This window comes from Rousettus aegyptiacus, unplaced genomic scaffold (assembly GCF_014176215.1).
Source record: "Rousettus aegyptiacus isolate mRouAeg1 unplaced genomic scaffold, mRouAeg1.p scaffold_m13_p_3, whole genome shotgun sequence".
Classification (NCBI taxonomy): Eukaryota; Metazoa; Chordata; class Mammalia; order Chiroptera; family Pteropodidae; genus Rousettus; species Rousettus aegyptiacus.
Window position 1 is genome coordinate 43408443 of NW_023416306.1, and position 27642 is coordinate 43436084.

Sequence of the window (27642 nt, forward strand, 5' to 3'; positions counted from 1 at the left end):
TTGTCATCTTTTTTTTCTCAAGATGTGATTCTGTTGCAATATTGCTACTGAATTTACATGTCAGTGCTGTAGAAAAATGCTTTGTTTTATTGGCAGTGTGAAATTTCTCTTCTGAAAATGCAACTTATATGGAAATTGTTTCTTTTTTTTTTTTAAGTCAGAAAGCCACTCTTAATTTTAAAGCATGAACTGTTACATTTACCTGTAATTAAAACTACAAACTGACTTTGGCTAGAAGCGAAATGATTCTCCTGACATACTCTTAATTAGATGGTCTTCTAGATCTTGAAAAAACATGGCAAGGAAAGTAAATCCAAAATATGGGCTAAAATTAGGCCTGGGTTTCCAAAGGAGGTCATATCAATTCTAAGTGAAAAAGAAGTGTAGAGCTAATTTATACAGCCCTGATTAATAGTTAATCTTTACACAAACAAATATGGGTTAAGGGAAACTGTTATCGAAATGTGGTCTCCAGATCAGCAGCAACAGCATCATCTAGATGCTGTTGTGAGAAATTGGAGTTCTTGGCCCCACCCCAGTCCTACTGAATCAAATACTAGGGGTAGGCCCAGCGGTCTGTGCTTTAATAAGCCCTTCAGGTGACTCTGATAAATATCCACATTTGAGTTTCACTGGGCTAGAGGGATTTTTTTTGAAGAGAAGCCACAGAAATGCATACTGCCTATTAATATGGAGGAAACCTCTAAATCTTATCATTCATTCTAAGTGATTTTGGAAAACAAAAATTCTCCCATTATATAAGTTTTTTGTTCCTAACTTTTCTCATTTGTTTCTGCCCATTGGTGGCAGTAGAACAGGGAGAAGAAGATGGATTTATATTTACTAATATGATCTATCTATGATAAGCATCATCATGCAACTCACTATCACAGTTTCAGTCTCATATACCCGTGTCACCTCTATTCTCCAATTCAACTAAAACAAAAAAACAAACAAAAAACCATTTACATGAAGTTTGTATGTATGTGTCCTTAACTGTTCAATGTAGTTTTAACAGTTAAAAGCAACATTTAAAAATAATCTTTGTAGGGAACTAAATACTCCAGCATAATTCTCAAGCCAAATTTAAGAAAGTCCTTTATTACTAGAAAGACTTTATATAATTTATAATAAAAATTAGAGTAGATATTATACTTTATAAAAATAATTTAATCATCACTGGACATATTGTAGGGCTATCTTGTTAAATGGGTCCGTTCATTAAAGTTTAGCATTCCTTATTCTTTGCACTTGAAGCACTGATTTGAATTTATTTTTTAAAGCTGTATTGATTACTTTGTGCAGTTGCAAAGAATTTGAAGAATCTGGGACCATCACTTTTATACTTAGAAATTTGTGGGGAAATTCAGTTTTGAATATCAAAAACCAACACATATATTTTAGTAGAAAAATTCACATGACTTTCCCACTCCAAACCTGAGACTTAAAAGGAAAACCCAGCTTTGAAATGTTTAACATCATGATTTACTTGCTCTTGCAATGAAATTGTCGACATCCATTTGTAAGGACATACACTTGAAGTGCTACATTGTCTGAGAGTGAAAAATTCTTGTGAATGAGAAGAGAGCCTGTAGGGAGGAGGTAGGAGAGGGGATAAGGAGACTGGGAGTGATTCGGAGGAGTAGAAGGAAACAGGGAAGGGCATTTTGGAAAGGGAACAGCATCTGCAAAGGTAGAATGTTAAGGAAGGAGGTAAAGCACTTGTGGGAAAGTGAGGGAGCTGGCCTATCTGTTGAATGTTATGGGACAAAGGGGCCTATATATCAAGAATGGCTTGACTTATGGGACACTTGGTAGGTCAGGTAGAGGAATTTAGACTTGGTGAACACAAGCCTACTAAAAAGATTTTAAAAGGGTACTCCTTGTCATCTACATTTGTTTTCTCAGTCTTGGAGTGACTGAATACTGACTCAATAACTGGTCTATAAAACCTTTAAAAAGACTTGTGACTGTTTTTGCATAAAATATTTACAAAGATCTAAAGACTAACCATTTAGTCTTTTGTAGAATTAATTTTAACAAGATTGCAATTATTCGAAAGTGGGATTGTTCTAGAACATGAGAAATGAGAAACATACACTTCTTGTGTTAATCCTATATCAAAAATGGAATTCCAGGTCATGAAAAATGTGCAAAATATTCAGGAAAAAAACACCTACTGGGTTAGATATAATTGAGTTTATTTTGAGGCACCCTTTTGGAGGAAGATGCAGTTGACATAAATATGTCACTTCTTCCCTTTTTAGGTGGTGTTTACTAGTGATCCTCATAAAAGCTACCTCCCTGTGCAATTCCAGTCACCCAATAAAGCAGAGACTAAGCGTGGAGACCTGTCTGTCATCTCTGTAAGTACCATCTGGCATGTGTACTGCCTCAGCTGCTCGCTTTTGCATTTCATTCTGGTGACATGAATCATCTCTGGCAATAGTCACTTGTTTGTAATCACATTTTGGTTATTGGTATCAAGCAATAGAGGTATAAATACCTCCTAAACATTGGCATATTTATATAAATTAGATAATATACTAAAACATTTTTTTCCTCAGTAGACTTTGTTGATTACTTGCAGATGTTAAAATGTATTCACATTACTTTTACTTTATTAATAGTGTTCCAGATAACTCAGATTTTATTTCGATAAAAGGCATCTTTGGTTAAAAAAATAATTGTCATATGTAGTCAAAATGTAGAAAACTGTGCTTAATTTTGGTTTTTGAAACTTAAAAGAGCCACCAAGTCATTTGTTTAAACATTCAAGGTTTAAAATTTTTCCTTGGCTTTTTATTTTGGAATTGTCTGGCTCTCATTTTTTCAGATGAAGAAAAAGATGCAAAGTGCTAGTTTAGGCGGGTTAATGGAAATATAAGCCTGAGCCTCAGTGTCAATCCTAGAATTTAGGCTAAGAGCCAAGCTAGCCAGTGGTAACCAGCTCTTAGCATGTGGCCTGTCCAAAATCAGGTTGAACTGAGTGTCACCCTATAAAGAGCTGTTTGGGTAACAGGTATCTAGCCACCCAACTATTTCCAGCTAGGGCCTGGACCCAGGAGCTCAGGGTTTGTTTTGTTTTGGTTTTTAAAGTGGTGGGCAGCACAATCACAAATCCACATAAATGTGAAAAAAATGAAATCTTACCCATTTTTTCTTTCCCAATTTTTTGTGTTATAAAATTCACCATCTCAACTATTTTTAAGTGTACAGTTCAGTGGTATGCAGTACATTCATGTTGTACAGCCGTCATCACCCTCCATCTCCAAGACATAAATCTGACTTTTTAGCAACTCTGAATTATGAATATCCCCACTTAAGGATGGGATTGTGAAATGGAGAGTTATTAATCAACAGGCATGAAGGTCAGTTGAGTAAGATGCATAAGCTCTCAATATCCGCTGCACAACATGGTCCCTGTAGTCAGTAGTAATGTATTATTGTGCACTCAAAATTTGTTAAAAGGATGTTTCATATTAAGTGTTCTTGGCAAATTTTTTTTAAAAAAAAAAAAAAACCTTAAGAATAAATGGACTATTCCTACTTAAATGTAACTCAAAGATTTCTCAAGTATATATTTATACCTGTTGCCCTATATTAGCAATCATTCATTTCGTAGTATGTTTATGTGGTAATTTTATTGGTATGAGATTTATTAGCTCAGCATCTTAAGGCAGTCAGCTGCATGAAGAAGCTGACCCCAGCCTGCTAGCTGGGTATCTGGTGGCAGTCACTTGTATAAGAGAAGCAAGTGCTGGCTGTTCACTGCTAAAATCCATACACTGGGTAAAAAAGAAAATTTAATTGAAATATAATTGACATATAGTATTATATTGTTTCATGTATACAAAATAATGATTCTACATAGTGATACACCTTATAATGTGATCACCATGGCGTATCTAATAACTATCTGTCACTGTTCAATGTTATTACGATATTTTTGACTATATTTCCTGTGCTATGTGCTCACTAGATAATTAAGGAAGACATTGTTTTGTCCAAAACATCTCAGGCAGGCTGCGCTCCAGGGTCAGAAGACATTGTTTAACCATATTGCTGTACCAGTGCCTGGGATCCTAGAAATGTCATGGAACACAGTGTTTTGTCATATTTACCTTCAACACTTTTCACATGCATTACCTGAAGAGTCTTTGTTAGGACATGGCATTATTCTATTCATTTTTAAGAGAAGTTTTGTGTTCCCTTTAAGCCATAGGTTTTTGGGAGGGGTGCTTTTCAACAGGACAGTTTGAGTGTGTGGAGGATCATTTTATATTTTTTCTCAATATTAAGTATTTGGATTTTTAATAATAAGAGAATTACGTCCAATATTTCCAAATATAAAATGGCACTGTACTCCAAGCATTTCCAGAATCATCCTCTGGATTAGAGCAATTTAAACACAGCTAAAAGGCCATTTTGATTCCTAGGAGATCAGTAGTGATTAGAAATAAAATTTAAATATAATTTCCTCTAGCGAGGGCCAGTATAGTCATGACAGTATTTCTCCTTTGTTAGCTTTTAGTGTAGTTTATAATTTTACACATTTTAACCAGAAACAATGCCTGTGGCTTACATTAGTGTTGAATCATTTGTCAGTCTAATAAGTTTTTTTTCTTTCTTTCTTTTTGGCTGAGGAATTAATGATATTTGGATACGTCTAGTCTGGCATTCCTTTTTCTTGAAAAGGTCTCAAACCATTAATTTAAAGAGGCCGACTGGGAGGTATGGTAGAGTAGCATACTTGTGCCTTAATATGGTAGTAATACTGTGTGGCTTACATCCTAGTAAAATTGCCACTTTTCCATTTTGCTTTTAAAGAACAGCTATACATGGAACAAAGGAGATGAAGCAATCTGGCTCTTCTGATGTTCCAAACCTAAATTCTAATGTGTATTTAAAGTATATTTTTTTTCTTGAGCATTGTGACAATAAGTTCGCTGAGCTGCAATATAGAGAAGAGGCCGCCACCTGATTGCTAAGTTACAAAGCTTTGACCCTGATGGGAGAGTGTGTGCAAGAACGAAGGTGCAGAGAGAATCACCGGTACTCAGCCAAGTGCAGGCTGCCATGCCATGCTCAGAGCATCTTAGCCAGTCAGTAAAGTGCACTCAAAGCAAAGTCTGTGAGAGCACAGCACAGTTTCAAATATTGGCAGAGAAAGTAAATGGGATATACAATTTTAATCCTAGGTATAATGTGATTCGTGGGCTTAGAAGGCAGAGGAGAGGGGCTAGAAAGGTGAGTCATCCTGGAGATAGTGAAACGGTGACAGCTGAAGACATTTTCATGTGTTCAGGTCAACGGCACCGTCTTTACCTTCCGAAGTGCAGGAGTCCTTCTCCTCGTTGTGGATGCCTGCAGTGTTCCCTTCCAGTTGACCGAAAAAAGGTTTTTTCCTCTTGCTGAAGTCAGTCTCATGAAGGAGTATTTAAGAACAGGCATCCCACCAAGGTAGGTGAAACTTGCTCTGTAGAGGGACAAGCCACATTAAAAGTTACACCTGATTCACTCTAAGCTTGGTTTGCTTACTGGCCCTTGTACTCTGTGGACATTTAGGACTCTTGAATGGTTTTCATTTCTTCCCTATCTCAGATTGATGCCTGCGTGCTCTAAGCTGCATATCACTGTAAACCTCTGCTTGCCAACAGCAAGCACTTGGAAGCTAGAAGAATTTGCAAATAGTGGGAAGGCTCTAAGAAGGAGAAAAGCTCCATATTTTGGAACATTACTATCCTACTTTTTAGTATTAAGTTGATCTACATTGTACTTCACTCTCTCAGAAAGCTCATTACCATTTTAAAGCAATTTTACAGACTTTTTTTACCTTTGTAGCCATCTGTCCCACTGCTCGACCCTTAGGCAGTTTTATGCTATGACTATGGTATATGAAGTCATCACCTGGATCACTTGGAAGTGACTAGGAAGGAGTAAATTGATTTTTTTAAGTGGATGAGTGTGTAGTCTCTCTTTTAAGAGCCCTAGGCTAATTAGTTTTTCTTTGTTATTCTCTGAAGAAAGGTGCACGGGAGAGAAATCTCTTTTTTGTGTGTCGGTCAGACCCTGCCTAGAGGCAAGGAGATGAATTCAGACTCTTTTCTGCTCCTTTGACTTCAGACATCATTGAACGAGGTCGCTAAGGGAAGGACATATGGTTCCCAGGGATTAAAGACCCATATACCTTTTGAACCATAATCAGTTGATCTGATCACTTTTGTTCTTTACATATTACAGACCCAGATCTCAATAAGTCCCATAAAGTCACTGGATTATTTGAATGTCATATTCAGAATATACGGATAGCTCTATTTTCTGGTTTTAGACACTTGTAGGGAATTTCTTTCCAAAGCCTCAGTCTTTTTAAAGGATTTTTCCTAGTGTTGAAAAGACATACACTTACTCCACCTAAAACAGTCCAGGGCATAAAGCTCACCATAAATATTTAGGGCAACACGGCAGTCCTGCAAGATACCCTATAGATTTATAAGTTAAAACCAATGCATTAAAAAGTCACTAGGTTGTTTCTAGGAAGAGGCTGTAATAAAAGGCTTTTGAGATACTTGTAGTGCTGTTTCTTGGTATGGGTGCTGATTACACAAATATGTTTAATTTGCAAAAATCTAATGTGGTGTACACTTAGGAATACTATTCTGTATATGGTATATCTTAATGAAGTGTTAGGGAGTTATGGGGCAGCTGATGATTTCTAGGGACACTGGCCGTGTGAGGATGTTGGGGGTGAAGGAGACCTGTAAGTGATTTTATGGGATGAGCCTGTGTTGTTGTGACCCACTGAGGAAGGTCAGGCCTACAGGGTTGCTATGGTCAGACCTCTGGTCTGAATTGAGTCATCACTGCTTTAGAAAGAATTCAACAAAAATTCACACACGACCAACTAAAACTTAAGAATTTTAATAAGAAATGTCAAAACCTATATTAAGAAAATAAACACGAAAGGATATATGGAAGAGTTGAATAAAATGAGAGACTCTTCCTATTTCTGGATGGAAAAATTAATGTTGGAAAGATGTCACTTCACCTAAATTAAAACAGAAATTTAATACATTTTCATCAGTGTCCTAATAGGTTACTTTTCTCTTGTACTTCACTGATGACACTGAAGTTCATCTGGAAGAATAAATGTGGGAGAATATTACAATACAATTTTTAAATAAATCACAATAATACAAGGGACCAATTTTGTCAGATAGTAAAATAAACCATGAAGTCATACTTATTAAGCCAGCATAGTACTGGCAGAAGAAAAAATCCACAAACAGATCTGAGTATATATGTTGACATGCCACATAATAAAGATGAAAATTTAAACCAAACCATGGGGAAACGGATTTTATTTTCTTTTTAGAATTGATGTTTATTTATTTAATAAATAGAAACATAGAACATCTGAAACATACAAAACCAACCTCCCCTGTTATAATAGTTCATTCCATGAAAGAGCTGTGTCCCAAAGCCAACTACTAGGTCAGCTGGCCTAAATGACTTTTGTTTTCCCTACTTACAGAGACCCCCTTGTAATAATAGCAACATAAGTTTGAAGTGGGGAAGGGAAATGAAAACTTTTAACAGCAAGGATTAGAAAGCACTTGGTTGGGTTCTTTGGTTTTATTTGAGGTCTGCTCTTATTGAGTATTTCTATACTGTATTCAGTTCAGAAAGGAAACCAAAAAATACATGCTAAATTATTGAAATTTACTCTTATTTTCTAATTTTTACATACAGATCTGTCGTTTTGTTGAGCACAAGAGGAGAAATAAAGCATTTGAATATTTCAGATTCATTAGTACCTCTGGGATTAGCCAAACCAGCTCATCTTTATAACAAAGGTTTGTATTTGTATTCTTCTATGAAGTTCTTATGAGGCCAGCAACACATTTTTATGGTAGAATGTAGCTACCAGACCATTTTCATAAGCTTGTTTTTCTAGAGTAGGTATCATGAAGATAAATTCTAAATAAGGAGACAGTGTTAGAGGAAGTGTGTTGGGATGTGGTTTGTTATTTAGGGAACAAGGTGGGTGGTAAAGAGTTTATTTGCTAACGTAAGGAAGTGTAGTTTTTTGTGTTTTTTTTGTTTGTTTGTTTTATTGCTGTCTTTGTTTCGCTTATCTCTGACATTACCTTGCCTGGAACTGGTAGATGTACAAATTGAACTTTTCTGGTTTCTTTTTGTTTTGTTTTGTTTTTAGGGAGTACCATATTTTTGGGATTCAGTGGAAACTCGAAACCATCATGGACTAAGCTATTGACCAGTCCTGCTGGACAGGGCCTTGGGCTGCTGGAACAGTTTATACCTTTGCAGCTGGAGGAATATGCTTGTCATAGTAGAGCCGGCACTGTCCGTAGAAGAGACCTAGAGCTGTTAAAGCAAACTTCAAAAGCACATTAGAGACTAACTATAACTTAAGTGCTGGGGGGAAAAAATGTGAACTAACTTATTTAATTTATGGCATTTTTAAATGACACTGTTAACCCAACGGAACCATTTTCCTGTTTGATACAGAAAGAGGAGAAAAGAGTTTAAAGTGATAGCTTGAATACCAGCTCATGCACCTTCTAGTTGTACAAAATGTTAAAGAATTTATTTGTATTTGTATTAGGCTGGTATATTTAGAGAGCAGTTCTCTTATTCCTCACCATCCACCTCAGTGTTTTGTAGTGACCATAAACAGTGCTTCACCTTTTATATTATGGGATGTCATGCAGTGGGGTCAGGTGGGGGCTTCTGAGAGTCAGCCCGAGTCCTTGAGAGGACCAGCTCTTGGAGCATCTTGGATACTTGAAGTCTAATACTCATTTGTGTCACCGACTTGGGGTCAGCAGTACCTTGGGTGGCTGACATGTTCATTGATGCCTTGAGCCCTGGTTCTGGGCAGCCTTTGAGGGTTTTTTAATGCTACCGAATGATAGGGTTTTAAGTGGCAACTCAGGCCCAGCTCATGCCCTTTTTTTTTGCCTGGACATGTGCTATTTTTATTCGTTTGTATATTGATTTCTTCTAAGGGTTCAGCTTTCCAACAGGAAGTACATTGGGACAAAAGGGCTTTAGGGATTAGACATCCCTTTAATCTGTAACCATTGGGCAAAAATTTGACCTACACCAAGGTCTGAAGTTGTTGGGACCATTTTTGCAGCTTTAATCCTTAACCTGTTGTGACTGTACCTGTATATTGGTGTTTAACATGCAGAGCTGAGCTGAATATTTACCTTTTTTTTTTCTTTCTTTCTTTTTTTTTTTGAAAAAGAAGCAGGCCGTTTTCCTGAACTGTAAACTCAAGTCATTTCAACTTGCACAAAAGAAGTCTGTTCTTAGAGTTGCTCCTGCACCCGAGTTTTTGTGTATAGATTTTTTAGAAAACCTTTTCTGCTCAACGTCCTGCCAAGAAAATTGCAGAAAGCTTAATGATACCCCAAAATATTGTATGTAATTCAGGGGGAGAAAAAAGGGAGTCTTTTAAGGGCCAAATAATAGAAGGAACATTCAGAAATGAATGTCTTTATAGCCTTAGAAGAGTCGTTCTTAATTAAATTGTTAGAGACAATTAAAAAATGATGCCATGACACCCTATTCCCTTTCACTGGGTCCACGCGTCTCCTGCTGGTGAGGACTGCATATGGCAAAAGGAGATTGGCTCCTGGCCCAGGTTATCACCACAGCAAGAATAAAGAAGCATCCAAATGCCTTTCTTTACCTTTTCGTAAACCCACAATTCATGAAGTGTAGTGGAGGGATGGCCACAGCGAGATAGTAGGAAGTGCATTCAGGCTGACTTTGGCAGTGAATACAAATTCACTTTCCTCTGCCAGGAGCTACAGCTGATGGCCTATCTCTTGTGTCCCGGAGAAACTGCAGAGCAGCTCTGTGACTTCTGTTCCTTTACAAAATATGCTACCTCAAAAGTACTACCGATAAACTTTTCTAACTGTAAGTGCTCTTCCTAAGGGCACACATCTTAATCAAAGTTTAGGGTTTTTTGTTGATGATGATGTTGTTTGTTATTTTTTGTATATTGATGAATGAGATCTTACCTATTAAATATATTATTGGATCATGGTTCCTGAAGGTGATTAAAGTCTGCGTGTGTGTTTATGACTTAAATATTTTTTTATGTGTGTTTATTAGAGTTTGGCTCTTTAAAGATTTGGAGAGGATGTGTAATCATTTCTAAGCACTCAGTTTTTCTGATTTATATGCTAATTATCAGGGCCTAAGTTAAATAAATAAAAATATGTGTGCCCGTGTTTTTATAAATGTGTGTGACTATGTATCTAGCAATCAGTCAATCAGTCTATCATTTTTAATTTCCACACTCCAGCTATAAAGAAGTTATTGGCAGAAATGAGAAAGGGAAACTGTCCACAAAGTGGGTTTTTTGAGACTAAGCTTTGGAAGGGTAGGGATCCTATTCTCAGAGGTTCTCAACCTTGGCTGCACATTGGGATCACTTGGGTACTTCAAAAAATAGGGAGGCCTTGGCCCCACCCTCATCCCCTGCATTTGAGTTTAATTGTTGGTGGGTGCAGCCTAGGCACTGAAATTTTTTTAAAGCTTTCCAGATGATTCTAGCATATAGCCAGGTTTAGGAACCCACTGCACTAATATAATAAATAGGCTCACTGTTTAACTTCAGTCTATAATTTTTTTGTGACAAACACAAAATTATTATTTATTTACAGAACTCCCAGCCCTAAACAATGCATTTCACTATTGTCTTAACAGAACTTTTTAATACATTTTTTAGTCTTTAATTGCCTCATTGTTAAATTGATCATCTAAGCTAACACACAATTTAGGCAATTGGGAGCTAGCAATCTGTTTTATTTACTGAGAAAATATATTCAAAGGGTATTTCTATGTTTGTAAGCATTTTCCATCAGGTGAGGCAGTTGGTTGAACTCCAGAAATGTGGCCATCCACAAATTGGTCAGCTGATGATAAACATAGGGCCTTTTCATGTGTCAGCGACTCGAGTTTTGAGTCTTAAGTCTTTGCTGCGAGATTTCTGCCCCTCCACCTGAGCCAGCAGGCCATATATTATCTTCAGAGGTTGGAAGAGAGTGCTTGTGAGAAGATGAAAGGCAGATGCAGTCTCATAGAAGATGACTCCAAAGCAGCCGCTAAGCTGATGTTTAGACACAGAGGGGAAAGAGTATTTATGACTCCTCTGTTCTCTAGCTTCATCAGAAGAGAGCAAACACCCTCAGGCCATTAAATGGATTGCCTTGTTTGGAGGAAGGGGGGGCAAGGAGGTGATGGGCAGAGGCTTGAATGCTTCAGATAACTAGGTGTTCATTCCTTAAGTGATGAAGTAATGTGTGGGTAAGTCTAGTCGAAAGGCATTTCAAGAACCAGGAATGCACTTAGTTAATTAAAGAGCTATTTTTCCAGTTGGTCCTAGTAGTTAAGTACTTAGATTCCATTGTGACAGTGTTTGTTGATTTCATGATACAGAGTTAGAGTTTATCCTCCAGAATTTTTGTTTAGCTTTTAGATACTTATGAAACCTTGTTTAATAAGAGAAATTCCCCTAGAGGTGAGGACTGGATGGGAGTAATTGGGTAACAGATTTGTGTCATTGCTGTTAGTCTTACTTGGTAATAACCCAGTCTCCTAAAAATGTGAGCAGACAGTCTGGGCTGGAGCTAATTTTCAGCAAAAGGGAGGTAGGAGAAAATTAAAGGCAAACCCAGTCCTTCACTCATAAATAACAAAACATTTTTCATATCTTGCTGGATCATTAGAGTCATTGCGGTGGAAGAAATGTTTTGCCCCAACTTTAATATGAGAGAGAAGTGGGCAGGGGAGGGGATGAAGGATGCTAATTAGGCCCTGGGGTTGTGCAGAAGGACACTCACACTTTTTTATGTGATAAAATTAGAGAATGACCAAACTGAAGATTTCTAAATGAAGAACTGTGCCCCAAAGGTCATCCCAAAATATCAGCTGCAGCAAGCTGTGAAAATGCATATCTGAAAATACAGCAAAGAGTGAGTCAAAACTTCATAGATTTGCTTTTTAAAATTTCCTGCGATGGACAATATGACTAGTCTGGATATGAAAAGTGATAATTTTGAAGCTCTTCCTCAGAAAAGGTTAGACTTTACAATCACCATTGATTCATGAGGGGTTGCAAATTGACTATAGGCCAGACCTCTCCTGACTGGTTTTGTACCAATTTTGAGCTGAGAATGGTTTTGATATCTTTGACACATCAGAAAAAAGTCAAAAGAAGAGTAATTTATGATGTGAAATTATGTCCATAAATAAAGTCTCATTGGAAGAGAGCCACACTCATTTGCTCACATGTTGACTGGCTTACATATTGCAATGGCAGATTTGAATCGTTGCCACAGAAACTACGTGGCCTGCAAAGTCAAAAATATTTACTGTGTTCCTTTACTGAAAAAGTTTGCTGACCCTTAATCTCAATCAAGGGTAGAGTAATGTTTATTGTACCATTCTTGGAACTTTCCTAAGGTTTGAGAAAATTTTAAAATAGAAAGTTAAGGGAAAAACTTGCATTGGAATCACCCAACACGGTTCATGAAAATGCAGAATCCCAAGCCTCAGCTCAGAATGGAGAATTTGCATCTCTGAGAGTTGAAGTTGGGAATATTATTTTATAACAAGCTCCCTAGGTGTTTCTTAGGGACTAACGAAAATGGGTTTTTTGTTTTTTGTTTTGTTTTGTTTTGTTTTGTTTTTGTTTTGGGGGGGCTTTTTTTGTTTGCTTTTGGATGGAACTCTATCCACTGTAGTAATTGCAGATTTTTTTTTTTTTTTTTTATGGTGGAGTGACTTATTCACACAAGCAGTTTGCTTGGTAAATGAAAGCCTTTTTAAAAGATGAACTTTAGGGTAAAGATGGGAGGTGGTTGGGTGACCTTGAGGGGACAATGAAATTGGTCCTTGCCAGGAAAGAGGAGGCCCTGGCAGGTTTATCTTCTTCCACCTTTTCTCACTAGCTTCTCTTGATCATAAACACCCAGTTCCTGAGGGATGAAAGCTTAGGTCAGATAGGTTTCCGTTGTGGGAGAATGTGGGAACTACAAATCTCAGGAGGCTGGGAGCATCATTAGCTCTTAATGTGGACGAGAGGAGGAGTTTTGACAGAGGAAAGAAAGACCACCCCAGAACTTGTTTCCTGCTTCTAAAATGTGCATGTAAGTGAACAATCTTCTAAGGAAAATAGCTATCTAATGAGAAGTTAGTGGCTGTGAGACAGAGTGAAATAAGTGCCTGATAAAATTCATTGCTATAGGTATGGTAGATGTGTTGGTCATGAATCTAGGTTTGATGCCAGTTAAGGTTCTATACCAGCAGTGTTACTTGGAGCAGTTTACTATTTCTGGTCCTCAGCTTTCTTTATATATAAAATAGGACTATTAATACTTTTGTAAACTACAAAGGAAATTAGAATAGCCATGGTTCCTAGACATGGCTGGTCATCAACAATACATGAGTGGTTTGTCTACCAAAAAAAAAAAAAAAAAAAATTCAGATTTTCAGACATCTGTGAATTCTAATTTAGTAGTTTTTCAAGTGCTAAGAATTAGAGAATTCATATTTTTCAAAATGAATTTCCGAGATAATGCCAGATTTGGGAACCACCACGGATGCCCTACGAAAGTCCTTGCCCTACTTTTAATACACTCTCCATATTCCGTTTTTTGTATGTAGAAAACGGGACCTCAGGCCAGGCAATACCAGCTTAGTGCATTGGTTTGAGGTTTGCATTTATGTCCTCAATAAGTCAGCTGTGTACAGACTAGAGCTATGAAATGTGGAAGGACAGCTATGAAATGAAAACGTGGCTGCACCCTGTTCTGCAGCTGGCGTGTGCTGTTTTCTACTCTTCATTCTTGTGAGGGAAAACGAGCAGATAGTTCGTCTCTTCCAATCCTTTTACCATAAACTAACTCAGAATAAAAACTACTCATTTCTAATTATCCCTGAGTACCGTAACCACCCACATTCTCACTTTTTCTTATCAAGTAGGAAACATGCTAATATGCAGTGAAATGGTTCAAAGCTAGTTTGTATGACAAGCTGAAGTTGAGCTAGAGGGCTTGGAAGATGAGTGCCTTTGGCAACAAACCTTCCCATGTACCTGTACCGGTTTCTTCCTAGTCACGTCTCCACCTCCACCTTACTGCCCAGGGTCCACTGCTGCAGCCTTGTTATACTGGACAAGACCACATTCCCAGATCTCTTTACACCTTTCGCTACCCATCAGTGCTCTCATATTCTGTGTTCAACCCTCAGAAATCTTAGTCCTTGCTAAATTAATTCAAAATCAGATTGGTCCTCATGTTTGAAACAAATTCCCTCTCATGCAACAATGCTTTTTAAATATCTGCTCACAATGTCCATAATATTAAGAGTAAATGTCTTGCTGGAAGTTTTACTTATTTGATTTGGGTGGTTGGTTTTTAAAGCAATTTTGTCCTTCTGCATATTTCACCTACGTGCAAAGCTGATGCCATCTGTCTCGAGGAAGTTACAAATCTGGAGAACACAGAATGGATAAGCATTCACTGGATAATGGAGTCAGTAACATCTACTGTGTATGAGTACTTGTATTTGAATGGAGTCCTTCCTAATCATCTTCAGGAAGGTTATAAATTTGTGATTTTATTCCTGAACATGAAGACTGGATAAGCAACACTACCTGACTCAGAAACATATAATCCATTTGGATTCCAGGCCCAGGGTCTTGGCCACAAGAAAGCATTTTTATCCCAACATCTTCCTGGAAGCTGTGCTCTGCAAGCCCTGGAAAATCCCTTTTGTTTTAGTGTCTTGAATTTCTGTAACTCACCTTTTTTAATGGCCGAAAGGAAGGGATTTGGTAATTACAGCTTTCTTTTGTTGCAATTTTATATTGAAAACATATGCCCGCCAGGCTAAGTGAGGATCCAAGTGGATATATAAACAAGATTAGGAATCACAAGGATTAGGGGCTTCCTGTGCAATTTTATCCAGAGGAAAAAGGTTGATTGCAAGCTTTTTCTGGGGGGTGGGGGTGAAGGGGGAGATTTTATTATATTGGTTATTTATATTTTTTGGCTTTTTTCCAATTCCTTGAATTAATTTGTTGATTTCAGTTATAAATGTTTAATATCTAAAGGAATTTGATTTAAAAACTAGTATAATTGTTGGATAGTTTGGATAGTTGACTTTTACATTATAAACTTAAATCCCTATATTGCTGCTACATATTTGATTTAAATAACATGAGAGGTTATTTTAATTTTATTTGTCCTTTATTTTATCTGCTTATAGAAGACAGATGATTAATATGAAGCATAAAGATAACCAATTTGTTGAACCAATTACATCTCTACCACCTTGAATTTAAAGTCTTTATTTACTATGATCTTGACCTTGAATTTAGTCTTCAGCACTACCAACCTTAAAATTAAAGTCTTTAACATGGTGACCTTGAATTCAGTCTTCAACTCTATGACTTTTATCATACTGTTCACAAAGGCATCATTTTTGAAATGTAGTATATAAAAGTATATATTGGGTTGCTTATTAACAAAAGATTTTTTATAATGTCTCATCTAGTCTAAATTTGTAAATACTGCTTCTGTTTTGTTTCTCTTTTTCACATTGGAGAAATGTGACTATATGATAAGTGGTGTAAATTTTGTTAAGAATAAGTATGTTTCCCTGAAATATAGGTATTTTGGGTAATTATTTAATTGAGTTTCATTATCTAAATGAAATTCCCATGTCAAAAATTCACATTTTAAAAACAAATTTTGTTTCCAATTCTATAAAAAGAAGTATCTTGATGGGGGCTACATAGAGAATTTTGTATTGGTGTGTGTGGTGTTAAAATATTAGGACATTTGTTAAAGACAGTAAGGCAGATTTTATTCAAGGGGGCTATTGCAATGGAGTTTTGTATTAGGAGAGAGAGATCAAGCTCAACTCTGAGAACAAGGACAAAAAGGGAAATTTATAGCCAAGGAGCAAGAGGATTAGTGGATAGCAAATTACTGAGAGGAAAGATCAGGGGTAGGGGGATTTGGCTTGACAAAATTTATGACTGAGAGCAGCCCAGGGTGATAAAATCCTGAAGGTGGGGAGGAGGAATCTGATCAGACATCAAGGGTGGGGGATTTTCCCTAAACTGACCAACCCAATGATATTCTTGATAAAACTGGACTTAATGGGCCAGGCACAGAGCCCAAGGTCAGGGGCCTACTCTAAAAGAGGACCCTCAGAAGCATGACTCTTGTTTGATCAAGGAGAGAGTCTTTGTTAGTGGTAAGTAGAGTCTTTCTTGCTTCAAGGGTGAAGTTAAGTTACTGTTAATTGCCATGGAGAAGTTCACCATTTAGATGTACTGACTTGCTTGGTATGAATTTCTAAGTTTAAAAACAAAGAGGGTTTAGCCTTTTACTCTGATTAGCCTTCTGTGAGTTAAATTGAAATGAGCTGTTAATAATGGATGTTAAGATTTCAGGTGCCACATAGAAAAGAACAGGTAATAAAGAAGGAGGAATCTGTTATGGAATATAATCTTCTGGGCTCTGCCATTCTCTTGTTTTTCAAACCCAATATTATCTTCTTAAAATGTGGGTTATGGGCCATTTCCATCAGAACCATGGGTTTATTGTTAAAACTGCAGATCCGTGGGCTCCATTCTAGATGGATTGTATTATAATCTCTGGGTGAAGCCCAGAAATCTGCATTTAAAAAAGCAACCAAAACAGTGAAATGAATCAAAGCACCCAGAACTAGATCTGTTACAAAGATGGCATTACAGTTAGTGGGTAAAAGATAAAATATTCAATGAATAAATTAAGAGTAATTGGTTTTCCACATGAAAAAAAATGCAGTTAGATGCCTACCTCATACCATGAAAAAAAAAAAATCCATTTTGGTTAAATACTTAAATGCGAAAAGTAGAATTATAAAACTTTTAGACAAAATATAGAATACAATTTTGGCATTTGAATTAAGAGCAATATCTTAAATACATAAAAAACAGATCATAAAAAACAGAAAATTTCTACTAGATTGCAATTTAATAATTTTGTATGACAAAAGATATCAAAAGCAAAATCAAGAGACACACTACCAACTTGGATATTTGTAACAAGTAGAGCCAACAAAGAATATAAAAAATATGTAAAGATCTTTACATCATTAAGGAAAATAAAAGCAAACCAAGGGAAAAATGGGCAAAAGTTAAATCATATCCAACTCATAGAATAGAAAATCTGAGAGGCAAATATACATATGTAAAGATGTTTAACTATATGAGTATTTAGCAGAAAAGTAATTTAAAAGTTAGATATTATTCAAAGGGTTTGTGATTATGTAGAGGAAATGAAACTTTTGGGTACATTGTTGGCTAGAAAGTAAAGGGGTACAAACACTTCATAGATCAACCTGGCAGTATCTAATAGCTTTGTATATAAGCAACCCTTATTATATATATTCCTATGAATTTCTTGCTCATGTGTGCAAGAAAACGTGCAGAGATATTTATTTGTTGCTGTGTTTATATGGGTGAAAAATTGGAAGAAACGTGAATGTTCAGCTTTGAGGGACTACATTATAAATACATTATAGTATCCTCATACATTGGACTACTGTACTACTTAAAATGAATGAGTATTATCTAAGTGTATCAGTATAGATACATCTAGAAAAGGTAATGGTGGGTAGACAAAGTACAATGGATACACATGAAATAACATGATATCTATGGATATAAACACATTGTTAAAGTTGTATGATCCAATTTTCTATCTCTAACAAGGGATTTTCTTTCTAATCCTGCTAACCTTGGAGAATCATTATTTTATGTTAAGACATCTGAATGTTAAGGCTAAAAACTCTCCAAAATATCATGTTGTTCAACCTTTTCCTTTATTTTGTTTTAAATTTTTTTCAAATAAACTTTTTAGATTCATTTTAGATTTATAGAAAAATTGTGAAGATAGTAAAGATAGTTCCTATATACCCCACACCTAGTTTCTCCTATTATTAACATCTTAAATTAGTCGATACCTTTGTTACAATTAATGAACTAATATTTGTATGTTGAATATTTATATTTTTTCCATATTATCTTAGTTTCTAACTGATGTCCTTTATCTGTTCTAGAATCCCAACTAGGATACTATGTAAATTTATTAGTCATTTATTAGTCTCTTCAGGCTCCTCTAAGTTGTAGCAATGTCCCAGACTTTCCTTTTTTTTTTTTTTTTTTTTTGATGACTGACAGTTTCGAGTTGTATTGGTCAGATATTTTGTAGAATCTCCTTTATTGGAGTCTGTCTGATATTTCTATCATGATTAGACTGGACTTGGAGAGAAAACCATAGAAGTAAAGTACCATTCTCATCACATCATATCAAGAGTACATATTAATAACCTTGATCACCTGGTAGAGGCAATGTTTGTCAGGTTTCTCACCTGTGAAGTTACTATTTTTTCCTCTCTTTCCATGTAGTACTCTTTGGAAGGATATCACTAAGTGAAGTCCACACTAATAAAAGAAATTGTAGCTTAGAATGATAAGGTAGTTTGCCCTAGGTCATGGAGTTAATCATACCTAGTCCAAACTGTGATTTGGGCCACAGTGAGAAGATTACTTAATGTATAGTAATTTAATTTTATTTGAAAATTAAGCAATGTGGTTCAATAAATTTTATTTCACTTAAATTTTATATTTAATTTACATGTAAAATTACATTAAAGCAGTTGCTTCAGCACATACAAAATCTACTTCCCCTCCTCAACAACCCTTTTACTCAAAACAGAATTATTAGATAAATTTTTTTCATATTAACACACAGAACTCAGTTCAAAATGAATAAAGGAAAATTTATAGTTGTTGGAAACTTGTAAGGAAAAAAGTTCAAAGAGCAGGAGCTGAAGTTCCACGGGGACCAGAGCCATATGCTGAAAGCCCACCCCTAACATCTGCCACCTGAGCAGGAAATTACAGGATCTGAAATCTCTGGAACATGGTCCAGAAGAGGACAAGATGAGTGTTTCTGTTTGGGATCCTGGATTCCTTGCCAATTAAAGTTGTGCACTGTGGATGGAGGTGCAGAGGAACCCTCTAAAATACACATCGGGGCCTCAGATCCTGAGATCTGAGGGTGTACCCTAAACAGCCATGGGGACTGTTCTTCAGAAAGAAGAAAAAATGATTGTAAAGCTATGGGGTATCAAAAGTATTGATGAACAGAAGATTAGCAGTAAAACAAAGAATGAAATTTTAAAACAGTACTTTCCATAAAATAACAAGTATAACAGTATTTGTGTTTGAGGTTGAAAACAAATTGGAAATAAAATACTCCATAATAACTTGGAAGTCATGAAGTAGAGATAGTTATTTGTCTTTTTCGGTAGAGAAAAGAGATACTGATTAGCTTTGACTTTGCCAATGTAAGATTGTGTGCTAAAAAAAAAAGAAAAAAAGAAAAAAAAAAGCATAACTTCCAAACTGGCAGGTGAAAAGAAAGACACTTAAGAATCCATCTATTTGTTTTTCCTGTAAGCAGCTTGGTGACCTCTGAAAATGACTTGCTATTCAATTGATTCAGAAAGCCCCATAATGTCAAGCGAATCAAGAGGTTCAAATCTTCATGTTCATTTTAAGAACACTCAAGAAACTGCCCAGGCCATCAAGGGGTACCTATATCTGAAAAGCCACCAAGTATCTGAGTCACTTTACAGAAGCAATGTGTGTCATTTCATGATCACAACGGTGGAGTAGGTAGGTGTGTGCTCAATTTTTGCTGCACATGCTTAAAAATGCAGAGTAATGCTGAACATAAGGATTTCGATGTAGATTCTCTGGTCAGTGAGCACATCCAGGTGAACAAAGCCACCAAGATGCGGCACAGAACTTACAGAGCTCATGGGCGGAGTGACCCACACGTGAATTCCCTCTGCCACACTGAGATGACTCCCTGATGAAAAAGAGCAGCTTGTTCCTAAACCAGAGGACGGGGTTCCACAGGAGGAAAAGATATCCCAGAAGAAACTGAGAAACTGAAGAAACAAAAATTATGGACTGGGAGTAAATTTAGCATCGGTAAATTCTAATAAAAGTAAAAGTAAAAAAATCGATCTATTTAAAGAAAGTTTATAAGAATGAATATCAAAAAAATAAAATACGAAGATGGTAGAAATCAATACAAGTAAATCAATATCATAATAAATAGATACAGGTTATACACACTTTAATATTGGATACAAAAATCTCTCAGTTAGAATTAAAAAATAAAATATGAAAGTCAATCTTAAAAGTTCTCATCACAAGAAAACATTTTTTGTTACTATGTATGGTGACAGATATTAACTAGACTTATTGTGATCATTTTGGAATACATATGTCAAATCATTATGTTATACACCTGAAACTAATATATTCCATGTCAATTATATCAATAAAAGTCATAATTATAAGCTATTTATAGACACACCTTAAATAAAATGATATGAAATAATTTAAATGATATGGAAAGGAGAGAAAATTATATACCAACCAAAAAAAGGCTGCTATAACAATATTAATATTGACTACTGATAGAATATTATCCACAGAATACTAATAGAATATTAAGTAAAAAAATGCATCAGGGAAAAAAAGGACAACACATAGTGATAAGAGGTAGCATTAAGAGACAAAGAGGAATATCCTTCTCAGAAACTGATAGATCAAGGAGGCCAGATTAAGGAACCAGTTACCCTGATGATTTACAAAATTAGAAAATAGTCGCCCTCTAGTTCTCCAACTCAAGATCTAGGTTTCGGTCTTCCATTTGCTTTACAATGTATGTCACATTTTCCTCCTGTATTTCTTAAGAACATATTTTCAGTTCTCCAAACTCACCTCACGTGCTTTCCTCTCTACGTGGATCTTTCTCCTCGCCAGTCTTTTTCTTGGCTAATGTATGCTCTTTTTTACCCTCCCTTAGTTTAACTGTCATATCCTCTGGGAAATTATCGCTGTTTCAGGGGCTCTCACAGCACCTCATACTTCTCCCATTGTGGCACATATAATTCAGTACTGTAATTGCTTGTTACTTCTTTCTCACCCCGCCCCCCCTCCGCCACACACACAGGATAAGCGTTCTAGGACTGGGGCTATCCTCTTTTCTCTACTGTAGCACAGTGCCTGGTACGTGATTTGCTTCTTGAGTAAATAAATTAATGAAAGAATGAGGTGTGTAAAATTAAATAAGGTTATCGACAGAAGGATTAATTTTACCTAGGGAGATAGCTTCAAAGAAAAAGTGATAAAAACTTGGAGAACGAATAAAGGCAATGATTGTTCCAGGTAGAAGGAACAGTGAGGCCAGTGAGAGAGAGCATGGCATGGCAGGCAATTTTGAATAGTTAAATTTAGTGTAGCTGGAGCCTATGTGGCAACGAAGGAAGGAGAAATGAAAGTGAAAATCAAAGTGAAAATCTGCACAGCGGGATCACTATACGGAGCCTGGAATGCCATACTAAGAAGCGTAAACTTTAATCTGCAGACAAGACATACCCATTAAAGATATTTAAAAAGTAGAATGACTGTGGTAGTTATTAGAGCTATTCATTGACTATTTCCAGTTCTTCCCACTTCTAAGCTTATGTTAGGATTGTACTTGCCTATCTTTAAAGTGAAACAGGACCACATAACTTCGACTAATGCTAATAGGTAAAAGTGATAGGTGCCAATTCTGGGCAGAAATTTTAAGGGACACTATCTGATTTGCCATTGACCATTTTCCTACCTTAGCTATTATAGAAGCATGAGCCCTGGTCCATGCGCGAGAATGACATAGAGGGGATCCTCAGCTATTTTGTTATGGACATGAATAAGAATTAAACCTTTGTTGTTTAAGACACTGCAATACAGTGGTTATTTGTTATTGTAGTATAACCTTGCCTGTTTTAGTTATTATAGGTTTTTGTTTGTTTGTTTGTTTTTCATATCTGACACTAGTTATACTTGAGGCTGGGAGGAAAGTTAGGAGACCATTCCAAAAGGGCATTGGCAGTAGCAAAGATAAAGAATGGACTGTGAGCATGAGGACAGGGACTGCATTGATTTTACTCACTTGTGGATTTCTGGTGCCTGGTACAGTTTCTGGAATAAAAGACAGGTATGGGGAGAATCTTTGTTCTCATGCTTCCGTAAAGATTGCTTAGTATTCCCTCAACAGATCTGCCTGAATCTTAATACCCGGTACTTGTGAATGTGAGCTTATTTGGAAACAGGTATTTGCAGATGTAATTAAGAATCTCAGGATGAGATTACACTGGATTTAGGGTGGGCCCTAAATCCAATGACCAGTATCTTTCTAAGAGAAAGGGTAGGGAGAGTTGGCATGGAGATGTAGGGAGAGGCCATGTGAAGATGGAGACAGAGACTACAGTTATGTAATTACAAGCCAAGGAATGCCGAGGATCGCCAGCAACCATCAAGAAATAGGATGGATTCTCCCTCTGAGTCTCCAGAAGTTACCAACACTGCTGACACCTTGATTTTGGACTCTAAAACTGTGAGAGAATGAATTACTGTTTTAAGCCACTGAGTCAGCGGCAGTTTTTCAGAGGAGCCCTGGGAAATTATTACAAGACTTGAGCTCTTCTCAAGAGGGAACAGTATCAGAGTAATATTTTCAGTTACATTGTCTTCTATCTTATCCTCCACCTTCTGCATGGGAATAAGTGATTTGTCTGATTTGTGAGAACGGAGAATTCACTCGTAGCAGCTGATGCTCTTCTGGGCTATCTTTTAGAGCACCTGTGGGGAGTGGATAGGTTCTCCTACTCATCTCTTCTGTTAAGAAAGCAAAACTGGTTGGTGAACCTGAGTCTGTTTTCTGTAAGCACCCTAGGCTTGCGGCAACACTCAAACCCCTATGTAGCTAGCTGGCTGGGTGTATATATGCTTTGCAGACTGTTCTTTTACATGGATTATAAGACTGTATATGTGTGTGAGATATGAACGAAGAATTTCTACAGGGGAGTCATAAGTACATTACCACATGCTACTTCAAACTCTTATCAAGGTTTGCTTGATACTCAGCATGATAAAGTAGATATAGTTCATCAGCTTTAAGATTCCATTGATTGCAAGACTCACCATTAGGCTAGGTACTACTAACAAAGAAAGTAAAGAAACGACTGTAGCTTCTTTCAGTTTTCCCAGGATCCTGTCTGCAGAAGGTGCCATGCTAATCATTAGAAACTGAGGAGGAAGAGAAGTAATTTTCCTCCTTGACAGTGAATGTTTGGCCGAGACGCCTTTGTCTGTCCGTGCCTGCCTGTCTGTCTATCTATCTGCCTATCTATCCATCTATCTATTATATTTATTTAGGCACCTCGTAAATGGATAATCCCGTCTAGTTTAAAACTTCTCCACTTTGGCCAACATAATTTAAGATTATCTTTGGTAAAGTTAGCCATCTTGTTTAATCTTAAAATTGTATTCACCTGAGTTCTCACACAGGACCTTGTTAAGTAAGTCGGACCCAGTCCCATCTCAGATCCAGTCCGGTTTCTCAGTCGACCCGGTCCAACACCAGACCCAGTCCTATTCTGGGAGGCTTCAGACCTAGCCTGTAACAAGAAATGTTCAAGTTGAGTCTAAAAGTCATTAATGCAGAAACCGCGGAGCTAGGATCAGAGAAGGCATTGCCACCACCTCCAAAGACAGCGAGAAAGCAGCGAGCTGAAGGTGCTCAACAGGTACCAAAGCCTTGTTGGTTGCTCTTGGCGGGGGGAGGGGGGCACAGTGGGGAGAGTAGAGGAGGGGGTCTCCTTTGGTTTTTTCTGACATCAGAACTGTGGAAAGATAAACTGAGGCATAGTAAAAATTTTGTTTATTTGAGCAAAAATGGATTCAAATCGGGCAGCGCCAAACTGGAAGTACTTAGAAATGCTCCACCACCAGAAGCTGGGGAGAGGTTTTTATAGAGAGAGAAAAGGTAGAAACAAAGTCAGGAAATTATGAGCTGGCTATAGCTTAAAGCCTAGTTGGCTGTTTATGATTGGTTGTTCTTAGTGTTTAATCTTTGTAACTTTGAGGCGTGTACCACGTAAGCTTAGGTTTTGGTTTGCTTAGATAAGCCGCCACAGCCTGAGAGCTACATCAGTCTAATGGCCTCCTTGTTAAGAAGAAATGGTTCTAAATGCTGGTCAGGTGTTCTTCGCTGTCTATTACACATTCTCAAGAACAAACTATCTCCTTGTTTCTGTATTCTGCCCTTTATCAGTCACATCTATCGCTTGTCATTTCATTTTGCTTTGCTTCGTTTTTGTCCCTTGTTAGGTCAAAAGGTCAGTTTGTTCAGTGGAAATAACAAATGTCTGATTTCCCACTCTTTAAAACTCTGGGGTGAGTTAAATCTGCAGTTGTTTATGAGTGGTGACAATCCCTGTTGGCGGTTGTAAGTAGCAATGCTTTTGTTGGGGAACTGGCTATACTGAATGATGCCAGCTGAAGGGAAATCCCAGGAATTTGCTTTCATCCAGATCAGACATTTGAACCCATTGAAGAATCATCCCCACTTTTCAAGCACTTAAAGTCCTTAATAGGCCCAAAATTTGCTTGTGCAATCTGAGAACATTGCTTTCATCTGGTGTGGTTGAGTGTGGGGGTGGGGGGAGTGGAAGACAATTATTCAAAAGAAGTTCTTTGTTCATCCTGACTTTTGAATCTGCTTCATAGGGAAATTTCCACAGAAATTCTAGGAAGAGAAAAAATGGCTTAGGCAGAGAACAACATTTGCTCTCTTAAACATTCCAGCGTCTGGTCTGTGGCCAGCAGGGTAGCCAAGCCTAAGGAATTTCAAGGAACACAGCATTTTTGAAAATGAGAGCCCTGTGTCTGGCCACAATGCTAATTGTTTCACAACAACAACTTGGTATACAGTGCTAAGGCGACTTCATTAGTTTTTTGTCGAAAACAGGCGAACTCCAAGTGCTTATTCAAAAAGGTTACAATTAGAAAGGATAGTAGAACAGAGCGTGAGAAAGTAATCACGGGCATAAATCTCCCCTTTCATTGTAAATCTCTTCCTCTTCCCTGCTTTGGTAGCTGTCAGATGCTAAATGCTTGAGTCTTCTTGGGGTTCTCTTTTCCTAGGGAAGGACACAGTATAGCCGGGGGCAGCAGATATCTGAATGCTGTAATTAACATAAACAGCTGGCATAAGAAACAGACATGGAAGCAGGGGCTGGAGGTGGTTTGAACAAAGCCCAAACCTGCCTGCCCTTAACTTGATTTACAGCAATCAACAGAACCTGGAAAAGAATCAAGCTGTGAAGCCTTTGTTTGGAAAGCTTTTCAGGCTAGCCAGACCTAAATAAAGCTTTTCAATCAGGATTTCAAAACAAAACATGGAAAAAAACCAGAAGGTGCCTCTATCTTTCCTTGCTACTTGCCTGGTTTTGAGTTCAGTGAGAGGACTAGTGAATTGGATGTGGGAGAAGATGTAGTTTCTTTGAACAACTCAAGAATCTATCCTATTCTGAACATATAACAACCACTCCCTGAAGGTACTCAGGCACCTGCCTGGGTGGCTTTTTTGGGGGGTCCGGAAATGGAAGATGAGGTGAGAATGCGGTTTCTGTGTCCTGTGACATGGGTCACAGAGCGAGCACATGGCTAGCTTTGCCTTTTGTTTTATTTCTACTCAGAGAAATGGTTATATAATAACCACTGCAGTATTGGATTCATTTCCCTTGCCTAAGGCAAAAGCTAATTAGTTAATTTTTTCTGATGTTTTTATTGTGGTTCAATATTTGGAGGACTCACAGTATAAGTTATGGGCAATGTCAAGTTGACACAGGAAGTATCAGCGACTTAGACATGCATACTGACAGTGGGCCTATGCACCTCCCTGGCTGCCATCTCTGGCAAGGCCACCAAAGGAAGCTCAAGTCTATGTCCTCCTCTGTGCAATGATAGTATTAAAACTACCAATTAAAAGAAAAATCGAGTGAAAAGCTGTATGTAAATATAAACCGTGAACGTTCCAGGACTGTAGAGTGTTTGCTCCCTATACACTACCATCTGCCCCCTCCCTCCATTAAGTAATCTATTCATGCATCCAACAATATTTATGGAGCCAGAACACATGTAGTAGGCACTCAGTTAGTATTTGTTGAATGAAAGAATGTTTCGTGGCAAAGCATCATCATTATTCTGCACAATAGAGGTTGGCAAACTATACCCCATAGGCTTCCTAAGTAAAATTTAAGTGGAACACAGCTACACCCAGTGTTGAACATAGCTGCTTTTTCTTGCTACCGCAGCAGAGATGAGAGTCATTACAGAGACCATCTGATTTGCAAACCCCCCAATATTTACTATCTAGCCTTTTAGAGAAAATTTGCCAACTCCTGCTGTATCCCCAAACTTCTCTACCTTCCCCTAAATAGTATATCCATGTATCTAGAATCATATTTCCCGAAGTAGGTTTCAAGGAACACTCAAAATAGAAATTTATAATGTATATTGTCAAGTCTGAGCATTAAGAAAAACCTGTATAATTTTGATTCAGTATTTACAAATCTATTTGACCTTGTTCGCTACACCCCACCCCCAATTAACGTTTTAAAGAAGGAAGTTGCCACAGAGGTACCTTAGGAAATGTTACCTAGATCAACTGTGGTATGTGTGCTGAGCATTTGTCAATGCTGGTTAGAACTTACTCAAACGACTTTATAGTGATGATCTATATGGTCTTTACATTGGTCCCTGATGCATATGAGATGTAACTCCAAAGATGCCTTTCTTGTGTGGCTTATAACTTAGTTACATAGAAACTTCAGAAAGAATGACAGTGAGAGTACTTGTTTTATCTTCCAAAAGGACTCGTGGAAGATTAAACTTAGTCATGTCGATACAAACTTTATTATATATTGTTCTTCTGATATTGCCATTACACTTACATTACACCTTCTGTAGTTGTTCCACAGTCCTTGAATTCTTTTCTTTTTTTTCAATTTGTTCTCTTTGCTTTTAGATTTTAAAGCTCCAATTGACATATGCTCAAGCTCAGGTTCTATGAGCTCATAGCAGGCATTCTTCATTTCTGTCACAGTGTTTTTGATTACTAGCATTTCTTTTTGATTCCTTCTTAGAATTTCCATCTCTCTGCTTATTTCACCCATCTATTTCTGCATATTTTAATTTTTTTAAATAAGAGTACTTAGCATATTAATCATAGTTGTTTTAAATTGTTGGTCTCATAATAATAGGAGCTATGCTGTGTGTCTGAAAGCGGGCAGGGGCTTCTTGAAACTAGGGCCTTAAATAAGTCTCCCTTGATTAAGAAAGAAGGGTGGAAAGCTCCTTAGGGTTGTTGCTTATATAAAACCTTATACTCAGGAAAGAAAGATAATATGCAAGTTTATAACCCCAAAATGAGGCAAGCCCCACAGAGAGGCAGAGCTTCATTATCTGCAATACCATCAAGAGCATGGGGCAAGAGAAACAGTTGTAGGTCATCACTGAAAGTGGGAAACTGGCTGGAAAGGAAGGAACAAAAAGAGATTTCACTGCAGATGAGCTTGAAATACAAATTCCAAAACATATGAAGAAATCTAATAGGGACAGCCAAC

At 37.2% G+C, this 27642-nt stretch overlaps 1 protein-coding gene across 5 annotated transcripts in view; it reads left to right on the top strand.

Annotated features, from left to right (window-relative positions):
* Positions 1–10271, top strand: part of CEMIP2 (cell migration inducing hyaluronidase 2) — a 67930-nt gene extending 57659 nt beyond the window's left edge. For 3 of the 5 annotated variants that reach the window (XM_036238525.1, XM_036238527.1, XM_036238524.1), the window contains 4 exons: positions 2268–2366; positions 5309–5463; positions 7753–7856; positions 8219–10265. In XM_036238525.1, the coding sequence (XP_036094418.1) occupies positions 2268–2366; positions 5309–5463; positions 7753–7856; positions 8219–8418 (558 nt within the window). In that variant the 3' untranslated portion in view covers positions 8419–10265. Of the gene's footprint in view, positions 1–2267; positions 2367–5308; positions 5464–7752; positions 7857–8218 lie in introns of all 5 variants that reach the window. The other 2 variants (XM_036238526.1, XM_036238528.1) reach the window with 1 other exon arrangement.
* The last annotated feature ends 17371 nt before the right edge of the window (positions 10272–27642 follow it).